General features: G+C 47.1%; 1 protein-coding gene across 1 annotated transcript in view; it reads left to right on the plus strand.

Moving 5' to 3' along the window:
• Nucleotides 1-11,996, plus strand: part of LOC137890586 (semaphorin-6A-like) — a 16,799-nt gene extending 4,803 nt beyond the window's left edge. The window contains exons 3-8 of the mRNA XM_068734727.1: nucleotides 2,450-2,540; nucleotides 3,872-3,991; nucleotides 4,529-4,617; nucleotides 7,756-7,973; nucleotides 9,660-9,791; nucleotides 11,756-11,996. Coding sequence (XP_068590828.1) covers nucleotides 2,450-2,540; nucleotides 3,872-3,991; nucleotides 4,529-4,617; nucleotides 7,756-7,973; nucleotides 9,660-9,791; nucleotides 11,756-11,915 — 810 coding nt within the window. The 3' untranslated portion in view covers nucleotides 11,916-11,996. The remainder of the gene's footprint in view (nucleotides 1-2,449; nucleotides 2,541-3,871; nucleotides 3,992-4,528; nucleotides 4,618-7,755; nucleotides 7,974-9,659; nucleotides 9,792-11,755) is intronic.
• The last annotated feature ends 822 nt before the right edge of the window (nucleotides 11,997-12,818 follow it).

A 12,818-nucleotide genomic window follows, 5' to 3' on the forward strand; every position in this document is an offset into this window, starting at 1 on the left:
CTGCACCCCGAGCCAAGGTTACTGTACAATTTGTCTGCGGAGCTCCGCTAGCTCCCTACAGAACGGCAAGTTGTGGGAAAAAGGCAGCGCTGACAAAGTGTGACAGCGCTACGGTTCCCTTCCCCATCACTTTGAATTGTGCCGCTACCAAAGCCCAAGCGCTTCGTTCCCTTTTTTGAAGCCGGCGGACTTTTGACAGCATAATAAGGTTTGCCTGGTAGACGAGGTGACAAAAAAAATTCCATCTGGCCTAAAATTCTTTATGGTCATTTTTTTTTTTTTTTTTTAAATGTTGTGAATCGGTGTGGCAGATTGCTATTGCTCATTTTTAAGTATTTAAGTATTGGATGTCGCTTTGCACAAGGCTAACAGCTGGAAAGTGTGATCTCGGGCCGCGTTTTTGTTTTATGAAGCTCACGCCAACGTGACAGGAGACCGTGTGGGGGGGTCGGGGTGGGGGGTGGGGGGGGTGGTTGTGGGTGTATCTGCGGCCGGGCTGGGAGTGTCTTCCTCTGTTCGAACAGGCAGGAATAGATCACTGACAGCCGGCCGAGCCCAGCAGACAGAGGTCACTGCCTCGGTGAAATCAACTGAGGAGACGGAGGGGTGGTGGTGGGGGGGGGGGGACTGTTTGCGTGAAGGTAGCTGACACAGAAGCTGCTGACGTTGACGTTGTCAAGCCGCACCCAGACGCTCTGATTCAGGAGACGCACCTAACCTCCAGCCGCTCGCGTCCCTTATGATTAACTCGACCTAATCTATAATTACAGTCTGCCCTGTCTAATAAAATACATATCTTCAAACCGGCGTGCCTACGTATATATTATCCTACTCTAATTTCTGAACAAACAGAGGGAACGAGAAATCGAGAAATGCGCTGCTTGCCGGTGGTTGTGTGTGTGTTTGTTGTTAAAGGTCACTTGTAATTTTCTCTGCCAAATCAGCGTCAACAATTTCTCTGGCAGGCTTTTTCGGCATTGCGCGGCGGAGTGCGTGTGACCTTTTTCAGTGGGCAGATGATAACCGTTTCCGCCGAGACAGGAATAGAAAACAAAATGACCTGTTTAGAGACCAGAAAGGGCGGCGTAAGCAGTTTGCAGCCTTGGCTCTCCTCTTTGTCGAGAGAGAGAGAGAGAGAGAGAGAGAGAGAGGGGGGGGGTGGGGGGGGGGGGAGAGAAAGTGAGTAAATGGAGTACGAGAGAGATAGAAACAGAGATGGAGAAGGAAAAAATGACTCCGTAGGCAAACAGTGTGTTCAATGATGTTCCCTGACCTCGGCCTCCGGACCAGCACAGTGTGGCTTTCCTTCCCTCCTCTCCCGTGTGTGTGTGTGTGTGTGTGTGTCTCATCTTTAGCCGGGGGCGAGAGAGTGAGGGAAGACGAGCTGAGCCCACGAAGGGACGGTCGGTGACCTTTCACCCGCATCTGATCCCGCGACACGCCCTGCCAATCCCACTGTAACCAAACTTGTCTCAAAAAAACCCCAAAAAGTTGTTTAAATTCCAATTGACAGAGATCACTTCGCTGAGCCCTGGACTACACGAGCAGTGCTTTTTTTTTAAAACAGTGGACAAGGCCTCGGAAAAGCTTATGGAAATCAGACTTCTGAGGGAATTAGCCGTACGTTTGGATGAACTGCGCTCCCTTCCTTTTTCATTGTCTAGGTGCAGAATTAAGACTAGAAAGGGAACAAGTCTTGCCGAAGGAAAAGCTCTCAGCGCAAGACGAAGTTGAGGCTGCAAAAACTGAAATAATGACTACTGTATGACGCGCTATTTAAAAACTACTGCGGTTTAGTACAAATTCTTCCCATTCCCGGGGCCATGTTCTCACCCATTTTTTTTTTTCTTCGCTCTGCCCATTTATTTCCTCTTCGCAGCGAAAGCACAAACTTTAGAAACCAGGGCACAGCGGCGCACGGGTTAAAGATCTGTCTTTGAGGGTAGTTAAAGCTCTTCTTTAACGCCAGTAGAGGTTGGAGGATAAAGGATTGGCAGGAGGATGCAAACCACGTCCACCCATGCTGTGCGGAACATGCCGCTGTGGAAAAATGTCAGTTTTCTTGTTAATCTCCCTTCATGACAGTTTGCCCGATACTCCCAGATGGGCGGCTTTGACGGCTCACAGGACGACACCGGAGTGGCATCCAGGGGATTTGGGTTCAGGTCAGAGTTAGATGAACTCTCTCCTGGGCTGGGCGCAGCTTTTTGGGGACAATTCTATCACGACTCAGCACATTTCTTCACGTTAACGCAGTAGAAGAAGAAGAAGAAGAAGGGCTTTTTCGATCGTATTGTTTTGACGTTTCTCATTTTCCTCCTCTAGATCTGTTCCTCCAACCAGCCAACGTTTCCTGTCGTAGTTGTACTTCAACTCTGCTCTTTTGTTTGACAGCGCTACATTGTCTTGACCCGCTGTTGACCTCTCACCTCACTTGTGACCCCTATAGTTGGACACCCTGGAGGCTCTGGGGGAGGAGATCAGTGGGATGGCACGCTGCCCGTACGACTCCAAGCACGCCAACGTCGCCCTGTTTGCTGGTAAGTTTGAAATGCATCCGTATAATATCACATGTACAGTTTACTTATCTGTAATGGAAGCGCTGTATGTAATTCAAGCCCTTTCCTGTGGCTTAACGCGAGAGAAAGTCACACAAGTTTTCCGTGAGGTGAAAATAGATTAAGTATGTGTGATAGTACCCTACCGACTGCCATGAGGCGAAACCATTAATCCTAATTTTCTCCCATCTGCACGTATTAAACATTGGAACACGTTTGAGCTAGATGGGAGAGTTGAGTCTTTTTGAGCGGGTGGATTAGTTGCGGTTGTGTTTAATATCGCTCCTAATACCCTGCGGTTTCTTTCTTACGGCGATACCCTGACAACATGTCGAGAATGAAAGCCAAGCCGTGTTACACGCGCCCGAGCAAATCACCGAACCGGAGAGGCCGCGTTCGCTCAGCGTCGGGAATTTCTCTGCTTTAGTAGAACCCTTTTTTCGGAAAGGCACCGAAAGCTTTTTGCTCGTCGTCCTCGTCGTCTCCGGTTCGAGATCAAAAACGAGTCGCAAGCTGATGGGGACCGGAATGAGTCAGCTTTCCGTTGGCCGGGGCCGAGATTGTTCCGAGGCAGCAGGACCCGCAGGCTGCTAAAGACATCCCGGTCCCCGTTCGCCTTTGCTGCGAACTGATTTATGGCGGTATTGATGAGCCACCCTCCTCCCCACCTCCTGTTTTAAGCCGAGGAGGAACGACAACGCCTAGCCTGACCGGTTAATGTGCAGCAGAGCTGCTCGGAGGGAGCTGGAAGCACTGAGTAATCAAGAGGGTTCCTCTGACTGCCATCCTTTCAATTATGTAGTTTGAGTTTCCACTGTGGTTACAGCCGAGGCAGGCTGAGGTCATGCTGGTGGCGGGTTGTGTTTGTGGAGCATGTGGGCGCGCTCGTACGCGCAACGCCAGTGTGTCGTTCTGTCTGTGTGTGTGTGTGTTGTTTAACGCAGAGCGCCGGTGTTTGTTTGAGCTTTTTTGGAAGTGTGTTTGCGATGGAGCGAGCAATTACAAATGTGCAACATGCTTAAGTGTGTGCACAGCCCTGTTTGTTGTCCATCAGAGAGCCTCCTCGCTTTGTGTGGTTCAGTCACTCTCCAGGTCTGAGCCATCTGTAACGTGTTTGTGTATCCAGCCGCAGAGAGCAGGAATCTCTTGAGTGGCTTTATATGTTTTTCTTTATACTTGCTTCACCTTTTTTTTTTTGTTCTTTTCCTTCATGGCTCTCTCTCTCTCTTCATTCTTCCGCCCTCTCCATCTCCACCTTTTTCCTCTTATTGCTCTTTTTTTTTTTTTTTTCCATCTCTGCGTTCCCTCTCCAGACGGCAAGCTGTACTCGGCCACCGTGACAGACTTCCTCGCGATCGATTCGGTCATCTATCGTAGCCTAGGAGACAGCCCGACTCTGCGCACTGTCAAGCACGACTCCAAGTGGCTGAAAGGTGAGCGCCAGACACACACACACACACACACACACACACACACACACACACACACACAAAGTCTATGTGGCTGGAAATCACCAAGCCAACTTGACAAGCTGGAGAAAAAAAAAACAAGTTGTGTTTGCGTGCTCGAGCGTGTGTTTGTGATTTATGATTTGTGTGTGAATGTATGAAGAGCAGCAGCACTTATGCTAATGCTGCACGCTCTGTTTGACGCAGTCATTTTGCCAACCTGGCCCGCTAGAGTTGATGTAGCCGGTAAATTGCTCTGCCCCGGGGAGAAACAAGCACAAGTCCAGCCTGTCGGAGAGCTCAATAGAGAGATCCCTTCTCTCTCCTTGCATGCAAATTGTTTCGCTGATATGATGGATGATAGATTGAGGCACTCAAGGCTCACAGTCGGTGTCTTTCTGCATAATATGACAGATATTCTGGCTGTATACTGTGAAATACGGTGTCAGAACTGCTTTGTCACGGTAAAAACGTCACTTTGACTCATATTTTCTGTCTTTTTTTTTTTTCCTCCTCCTGCAGAGCCCTACTTTGTCCAGGCAGTCGATTACGGGGACTTCATCTACTTCTTCTTTCGGGAAATTGCTATGGAGTACAACACAATGGGGAAGGTAAGCGTCCTGCCCCATTCTCCCGCTATTGTTTGAACCGTAATCAGAGGTGACTTCCTATTTACCAGGAGAATCAGGAAGTGCCTGAGGAAGCTAACAGGATATGGGTGTATCACATAACTGGAAGAAGGCTTTCAGGAGCTGTAAAGTGGCCAAACATTTTTTTTTCTTCTTCTCAGTAACAGATAAACAACTGGGCAGGATGCAGGAACTAAAATGGATTCAAAAACAAAAATCCGTGGACGTCTGGAGATCCCATTTTGAAGTCTAAATATACCGCTTGAATTGCACGTCCGCGTCCCTCTGGCAACGCTCCCGTTTGACCTATTGTCTCGACGTTTCCCAAGAGGAATTTCACCCGAGTGTCTCTGAGAAAGGAGACGGAGAGGTTGGAAAAAGAAGCAGGCTTTCCTCAGGTGTTACAGTAGCAGTCAGACATTTTTTCCTATTAATCTTCTCAATTCAGTTTTGGACCATGCCCCTGAAAGAGTTTAATTGGATACCAGGTATGAGATAATCCGTAATGGAAATGAATCACTTGATATGTATTCCTCAGAATAAATTAAAGGGAACACACAAGAGAGGGTGAGAAAGAGAGGGGACGGGAACGGAGCGGAGGTAACGAGAAACAGAGAAATAATGGATTCGCCGCCAGAAGTGACAGGCATGTGTTATACAGGGCATGAATACAGATCAGGCCTCTCAATCTGCTGGGTGTTTTGAAAAGCAATGTCAGTATAATTATGCGTGTGGTGGTAGAGCTGATGGTGCAGAGAGCAATTTAACATTCACTGAGTGATATCGCTTCATTATTACAAAGTAGATTGGCCTTGCCTGAGAATGTGAGCCGTTGTTTGTGCTTTACGGCTAAATTGATCAATCCTGTTTGGCTTTAGTTTTAATGTTGGATTGTTAAATTGCTATCTGGAATAAATATTTTGTTACACGAGTGAATTAACAAGCCTTGGCTGAGGTATTTGTTCTGTGCTCGTTCGTTCATGTGTCTGTGTGTGTGTGTGTGTGTGTGTGTGTGTGTGTGCCGGGAACACGCTGCGAGAAGAAGTGCGAGAAACTGAAATGGTGTACGAGATGTTACAAGAAGCGATATTTCAGTGTCAAGCGGATGCCGAAAATTCTGAAAACATGACGGCACTCGACGTCACCATTGACGCACCCTGTTTTTTTTTTCCCATGTTGATGCTACATGGTGAACGGCAAATCCGTGTTGAAAAAGAAAGGAGAGCTTGTAAAACGTTAGCTACTGTGCCGCTAACAGCTAACGTTAACGGGAAGTGCCATTTGATTTATATAGCGATGCGTTCAGGCTCCAGCCGCTAAAAAATTTAACCGGGCGAAGGCAAATTATAACGCTATCATGATCTTGTAAAATGTGATTTTTGGCGAGAAACCCAACCATATAAAATCGATATTAGAGAGTTAATTATGGGATGTTTTACCTCTACAAAAACTAGTATGCAAACAGTACTAAAGGAGTACTTTGAAGTACATGGGATCTACTGTTTTTAACTCATGGTATGCAGACGGTATCGACTACTAAACTTGGTGACATCCCTGGTATACAGTACGTAAAACTAACGTAATTCCACATTCAACTCAACAGGCTCCCCTGTTCTGTGTGAAACGTTTTTCTGTAATTCTAAAAGCTCTATAATCGCACAGTGAACAGACCCATGTAGGCACTTGTGAGAGTGTGTGTGTGTGTGTGTGTGTGTGTGTGTGTGTGTGTGTGTGTGTGTGTCTTCTGTGCTTTTTCCCGCATGCACTCTTGCATCGGTCGTAATGCATGCATGGGTGAGCGTGTGTTTATGTGTGGTTGTCTGCAGTCGCCTGTGTGTGTGTGTGTGTGTGTGTGTAGAGATCTGGTTTAAATGCATGTTTGCTCCCATTCACACTGTTTACTCTAGGGCACTATTTCAGGTCAGAGTTAGATTTATTGCCGTTAAGTATAGTGTGACAACAACTAATTACAATACTGACTGTGTGATCTTACGGCTGAGATGTAATTACAGCGCCGGCTCCTATTTGAAGCCGTGTACTTTACATTTTCTGTTGCCAGGTGCTGACTCTTTAACAGCATATCAAACACATCAATTTCACTCTTCTGTGTCTTTAATTTGCTGTAAAAGTGATGAAATGTTGGATTAAGACACTGCGGTGTCTCCCAAGGATTTCTGTCACTCAAACGACCAAGAAGGGCCTGCAGTGTGTTCTGCCGGGAATCAAACGAAAAAGTTCCGTATCCTCTGATGTTCTAAGTTCATTCTTAACTTTGAAAAGCAGCAGTCGAGAAAACAATCTCACCACCAAATCCTTTTTATTGGCCGTTATCAAGCTTTCGGTTCATATCCGTGATCTCCATCATAGGTAGGCGTTTGCCCAGTTGTCATGGAAATGTTTTCGTACCACTCTGCTCGCTGCTCCGTTTTCAGAACCGCGGTAACGTTGTTTTGCGGCTCGCTCAGACGCCGTCTTTGCCATGGCAACGCTACTTTAGGGAGCAGCAGTGGTCGGCGGTACCGCGGTTTTTGCACTCTGCAGCTCACGTTGCCGCTGTTTCACACGCGTGTGTGGAGAATTACAGCGGCCTTCTAGAGCTTGTGCACGACGGACTGAAGAGGACCCGCTTCCTATGTAGATAGAAATGACGTAGATATAGCTATATCTACGTCATTTCTATCTATATGACTCTGAGACATGAGCCAGAAGGCTAACGTTACGCTAGCATAAAGCTAATGTCTAAGCTAACGAATAAACGATTCTTAGTTTCAGGTGATTATACACTCATAAAAACATAGTTATGAATATTACATTCCATTTCTGCTAATAGATCCCCCAAAAAGCTACATAATGTGCCTTTAAGTGCATGTGAAAACATTTCTATATAGGAAATGATGGTCCTATTATGCTTACAACCCATAATATGAAACTAGAAGAGTCTCTTTTGATGTGAAAAAAAGATATTCTTTGGTCACAGTTTTGTTCAACCAACTCCTGGCCCTTAAAGGGGAACTTCTCCATTCTTCTTCCGTTTTACTTTTGTTGCTAGGCGAAATAAAAGAACAAAATTACGCCTACGTCGGTTGGCGCTGAGCTCAACTGTGTGTGTGTCTCCGTCAGGTGGTGTTTCCTCGGGTGGCCAGGGTCTGTAAGATCGACCGAGGCGGCTCGCCCCGCGTCCTGGAGAAGCAGTGGACCTCGTTTCTCAAGTCTCGCCTGAACTGCTCCATCCCCGGAGACTCCCACTTCTACTTCAACATCCTGCAGGCCGTGACGGACGTCATCCACGTCAACGGGAGGGACGTGGTGATGGCGACCTTCTCCACGCCTTACAACAGGTACCCGGGGAACCTTTACCGGGTCTGAGGGAAGCAACAGATGACGGTTCTTCGGCTGTCCTCGTTTCCTCTTGTGTTGAGTTCACGCGTTGCCAACAACTGTTTTTGCACTTCCCGTTTATTAGCGCGATCATCTTTCCTGCTTTGAAAGGCCTTTTAAAAATTCATCACCATTATGACAGACTGACCTTTATTAGTAGCGTGTGGCCCACGCTGTGCATCATGCCAACAAGTAAATCCCTGAGACCGCCGGGTCAACATCTACATCTCCCGTCCAAACGGTTGTGCTGCCCCTTTTTCTTTTTTTTTTTTGACGTGCAGGTGTTTCATCTTATTTCCCCCTTTTTACAGTCCACAGGCAGAGCTGCTTTCATATTCATAGGCAGGGGTTGTTATCTAAATTGAAAATTACCACAGAGCCACAGAGCTCGGCTGATAGCTCGCACATATTGTAATTTTTTTTTTCCTCCATTTTATGGCTGCTATTTAGCCGATAAGACAATTGCTTGTGACGATGCAATTGAGCATGGTTAATGGACATCAAAACCCAATGAAGCAGTGTCTCTGAAAATTTCTATAAGCGCCAGTTTTGATCCTGGCATTAATTTTCCATTTCATAGTCAGTGGGGTGAAATTAGAGGGAGCACATTCAGAGCTGAGGGCGACGCTCTGGGGGGGGGTTTTGTGTCGTCGCATCGCCTGCGTGTCGCTCATCCATCCATCCGCCTCGGCAGCAGCCCGATGCAAACAGACACGTGACTGTCCGACTTTCAATTACTGTCATATAGCAGCCGAGCCAAGAATTAACAACTCTCTGACCTTACTCGCTATAATACCGCCCTTGTGTACTCCCGTCTCCCCGATGTCTCCGTGAGTTTAACCCACAATGCAACAGCCAGGAAAAAAAATAAAAAATGCAGCCAGCTGAGAGAGAGATTTCTATTTTCAAAGAATAAACAATCCCCTAGTTCCAGTTCTAATTTATGAGAGCAGATGCGCGAAAAAATGTAGACAAGTGAGTCAGCAGTGTGTTATGCGTCGATTCCAGTCGGACGGAAAGAAGCCGAAATGAAAGGCAATAAAAAAAAAAAGATAATCTGGTGTCTGTAGTTCTTGCCCAACACTGGACTTGTGCTGAACTCTGATGCCTTGAGGCTTTTTGGGGAAACCCAGTCTTGGAGGGACGGGTTAGGGAATGTGTGTCCTCATGAGGCTCGGCAGGCAGAGACACTGTAGCTCACAGACCACGCAACAACACTACAGTGTATGCGCTGATGTAACGGCCTTGACACTGTAATCAACAGGAATAACTTCTACTATAATTAGCACCGTGAATCAATGCTATTAGAAGAAATGGAGGAAGAAAAAAAATAAAATGCATTGCTTTGTGAATGAGTGAGGGAAGTGAGGATGAAGAACTTTTACTTCTCAACAACACGGCAAACTTGACCGCATCACCCGGCGTGAACAAACAACAGCTATAACGAGCCGTCCTCCAGGGACTTAACCCCTCTGAGAGACGGGATGTAAATCCACCTTTCTGTCACTTGGTGACAGTCCAAACTTGGCCAGGTGTTTCTTTGATATGTTCAGATGAGAGGACCGTTTATGTGAGCTTTTGTGTCTGTGTGTGTGTGTGTGTGTGTGTGTCTGTGTGTGTGTGTGTGTGTGTGTGTGTCGTGGCAGTATTCCAGGCTCGGCGGTGTGCGCCTATGACATGGCGGAGGTGGCCAACACGTTCACGGGGCGTTTCAAAGAGCAGAAATCCCAGGACTCCACCTGGACGCCTTTTCCTGAAGACAAGGTTCCCAAGCCAAGGTAAAGCTGCAGTTAATTAACCGCAGCGCACATGAACACAAACGCACACACGGGATTCGCACGCATGCATAAGTCACACAGCGTCTCTCTCTCTCTGTCTCTCTCTTTTTCTCTCTTTCTTCCTCTCTTTCTTCTCGCTACCGGCGAGATGTAAGGCCCGCCTTGTCATTGAAAACGACTTGTTGAATCACGACGTGTTAATATCGCCGCATTTTTAGCTCGCGTTGCGTCATTTTTTTTTTTCACTAAGGGATTACACATCCCGTGTCACACACTGTATGCACACAGATACCACCTCTATCTTCACAGTTGCACACCCCCCTCCCCTTCCCCCCCCCCCCCCCCCCCCATCCCATTACCTCACCTCTCCCCCACACGCAGCTGCATCAAAGAAGGGCTCGCTATCAACAAATGAAGCATGAGATCATTTTACAGATGGCTGGCTAATTCCACAAATGCACCAGCCTGATCAATCTCCCATCTATTGCTTGCTAATTAGCGCGCTAAGAGCTGCTCTTCTGTCCTCCAGAAGAAGGGAAAAAAAACTGATTTACTACAAAGATCTGGGCCACGATAATTGTTGCTACCCTGTGTGTGTGTGTGTGTGTGTGTGTGAGTGTTCCCATATGGCTGAGGAGGCGGTTCCCCACCAAAAGAGAGCGCGTGCCGCACACTCTCCGTGAGCGCACATGTAATTACCTGTTTATGTTCAACAAGGTCGGCCGTTCGCGTGGATTGCGATGATGTCGCCGAAGCCGTCGTTTCCGCGGCGATTGATGCGATGAGTTTCATCTCTCGTCTGCCGGTGCCTTTCGTTCGGACCCTTTTTATCTGCAGGCAAACAGACGGAGAGTTGTGACAATGCCACCTAGGTCCGGCCCCACAGCAGACTGCTCTGCCATGTGTTACACCCTCATGCTGAATCATTTACAGATTTATTTTCTTTTTCCGTATTTTAAGAGATGTCTGCTTCCATTCGGGCTCACCATATGTCCGCTGACATAAATGTAGCTGCAGCGAAGAACATCTCACAGAACTCCCATTTCTCTTCTCTTTTTTGTTTGTTTACAGTGACAAAATTGTTCTGTTTTCCCTTCATTCAACAAAATATTTATTTCTGAGCTTAATTTAACATTAGCGTCAGCTGGCTTGAACTCATCGCTCCGTTTGTTTGAGGAGTTCACCTCCAATAGTTTGCTTCCTCTTGCAGGATTGCATTTTATAAAAAAAAACTAAATATAAACTACATTTTTCTTTTCCCCCCTCTATAGACATGATAGAGATATAGGAATCCACAGAATGGCTGAAGGATTTGTCTTTATTACTGCATTCCCTTTATACTGCTGTAATGCATTTCTCCTGAGTACACACACACACACACATATATATATTTTGGGTTTGGTCCTTGACATGTTGACAGTGTCGGACGTTCAGGGGCCAGCTGGCTAATATTACGTGGTGTGGCAGGGTATCAAAGACCACGCAGTAAAGGGGTTTTACAAGCTCCCGGAGGTGAGATGCCTGCAAAGGGGATACGCTATCAAAAGCTGGCTCCCTTTTACAAGCAGCTCACCAGCTCCCTGTAAAAGGATCAGATAGATGGAACGTCTCGGTGCTTTACTGCGAGTCCAGGGGAAAAGACATGTCGTGTTCCTCACCTTTTGCCTTGACCAAAGCCTCTCGGCTTGAGAGTTTAGTCATTTATGGCTGCGCTCTCCTTTTGAGTTTATGGAAGAAGTAGAACTTTCTGTCAGCTGTCGGAGCTCTGGCCGTGAAGAATTGCTCAATCAAAAGAGTCGATGTGATGCTGGCGAAAGGTCTGGCTCAAAACGCATTAGCGGCGACGGCGCGATTGCGAAATAGTTAGAGGAAGAAGTAGACGGCCAATGGCAGCCGAAGCCTTTTTTTTTAAAACTTACTTTTTTCTTCATCCCTTCTCTTCATCCTCATCTCCCTCCGTAAAGACCTGGCAACTGCGCCGGCACCCCATCCATGGAGAGGTACAAGGTATCCAACGAGTTCCCCGACGACACGCTCAACTTCATCAAGATGCATCCGCTGATGGACGAGGCGGTGCCCTCCATCGCCAACAGGCCCTGGTTCCTCAAGACCATGGTCCGGTGAGTATCGCCCGCTCCAAAGGCTTCGGCCCAGGACAAGAACTACTCTCGTTAAAAACGCCAGCCGCTGACCTATTTTCTCCGTAGCAGAGGAAACTCTGATATCTACGCTTTACTATCTCTCTCTCTTCCAGAGTGGTAGCGTGGCGATGACAGAGTAAACAATTTGAGTTCTCGTAGATGTTTTAGTTTCAAGTCCATTCTAAGCCCTTATTAAGAGGACGATCTCGCAAATTGCCCTGTTTGAATCCTCTGAGGATCGTTCAAAGGGAGGATGCTGGAGTAAAAAGGTTTTTTTTTGTTTGTGGTCGGTCTTTCTTCGGATGTTTCTGGAGTTGGGCCCATTTCCCCGAAAAGCCAGTGCACTGATGCCGTTTGATCATAAAGGTCTGTCTGGCTTTTACAGCTACACTACACAGAGACATTTCAGCTAGTCTCTTGGGTGGGGGGGGGGGGATACGACAGCGCACCCCAATCCCATCGGCAAGGCAGAACTAGCTGACAGCATTTGTTGAAAAGTAAAAAAAAATAAAGAATTCTAGCTTTTTAATTTGGTCCTGCTTCTGAATCGCAGCTGCTTAAGATTTAAGGTCAGGATTGCTTGCCAGACCCTTGACAGGCCTCAGCGGCTGCAGCATCGCTTTCACAAAAAAAAAAAAAAAAAAAAAAAACCCGAGCTACATGAAGAACTCTTCACAGGTTTTTACAAATGATTTGCATCCTATCACATCTCGCTCGCTGCTATCGCTGAGGTCTGACCTACATACCGAGCCGGCGGTAGGCAGAATGCGAGCGGCTTTCATCAAGGTTACCCCCCCCCCCCCCCTACACAACTCTCGCTGTTCATTAGCGCGCCGCATCGCACGACCGTATTATGAATAACGCATTGTATCTGTCTTTACAAAAT

This window comes from Cebidichthys violaceus, unplaced genomic scaffold (assembly GCF_023349555.1).
Source record: "Cebidichthys violaceus isolate CVI_PGR_0920_01 unplaced genomic scaffold, fCebVio1.0.p SCAF_661, whole genome shotgun sequence".
NCBI classification, from domain to species: Eukaryota; Metazoa; Chordata; class Actinopteri; order Perciformes; family Stichaeidae; genus Cebidichthys; species Cebidichthys violaceus.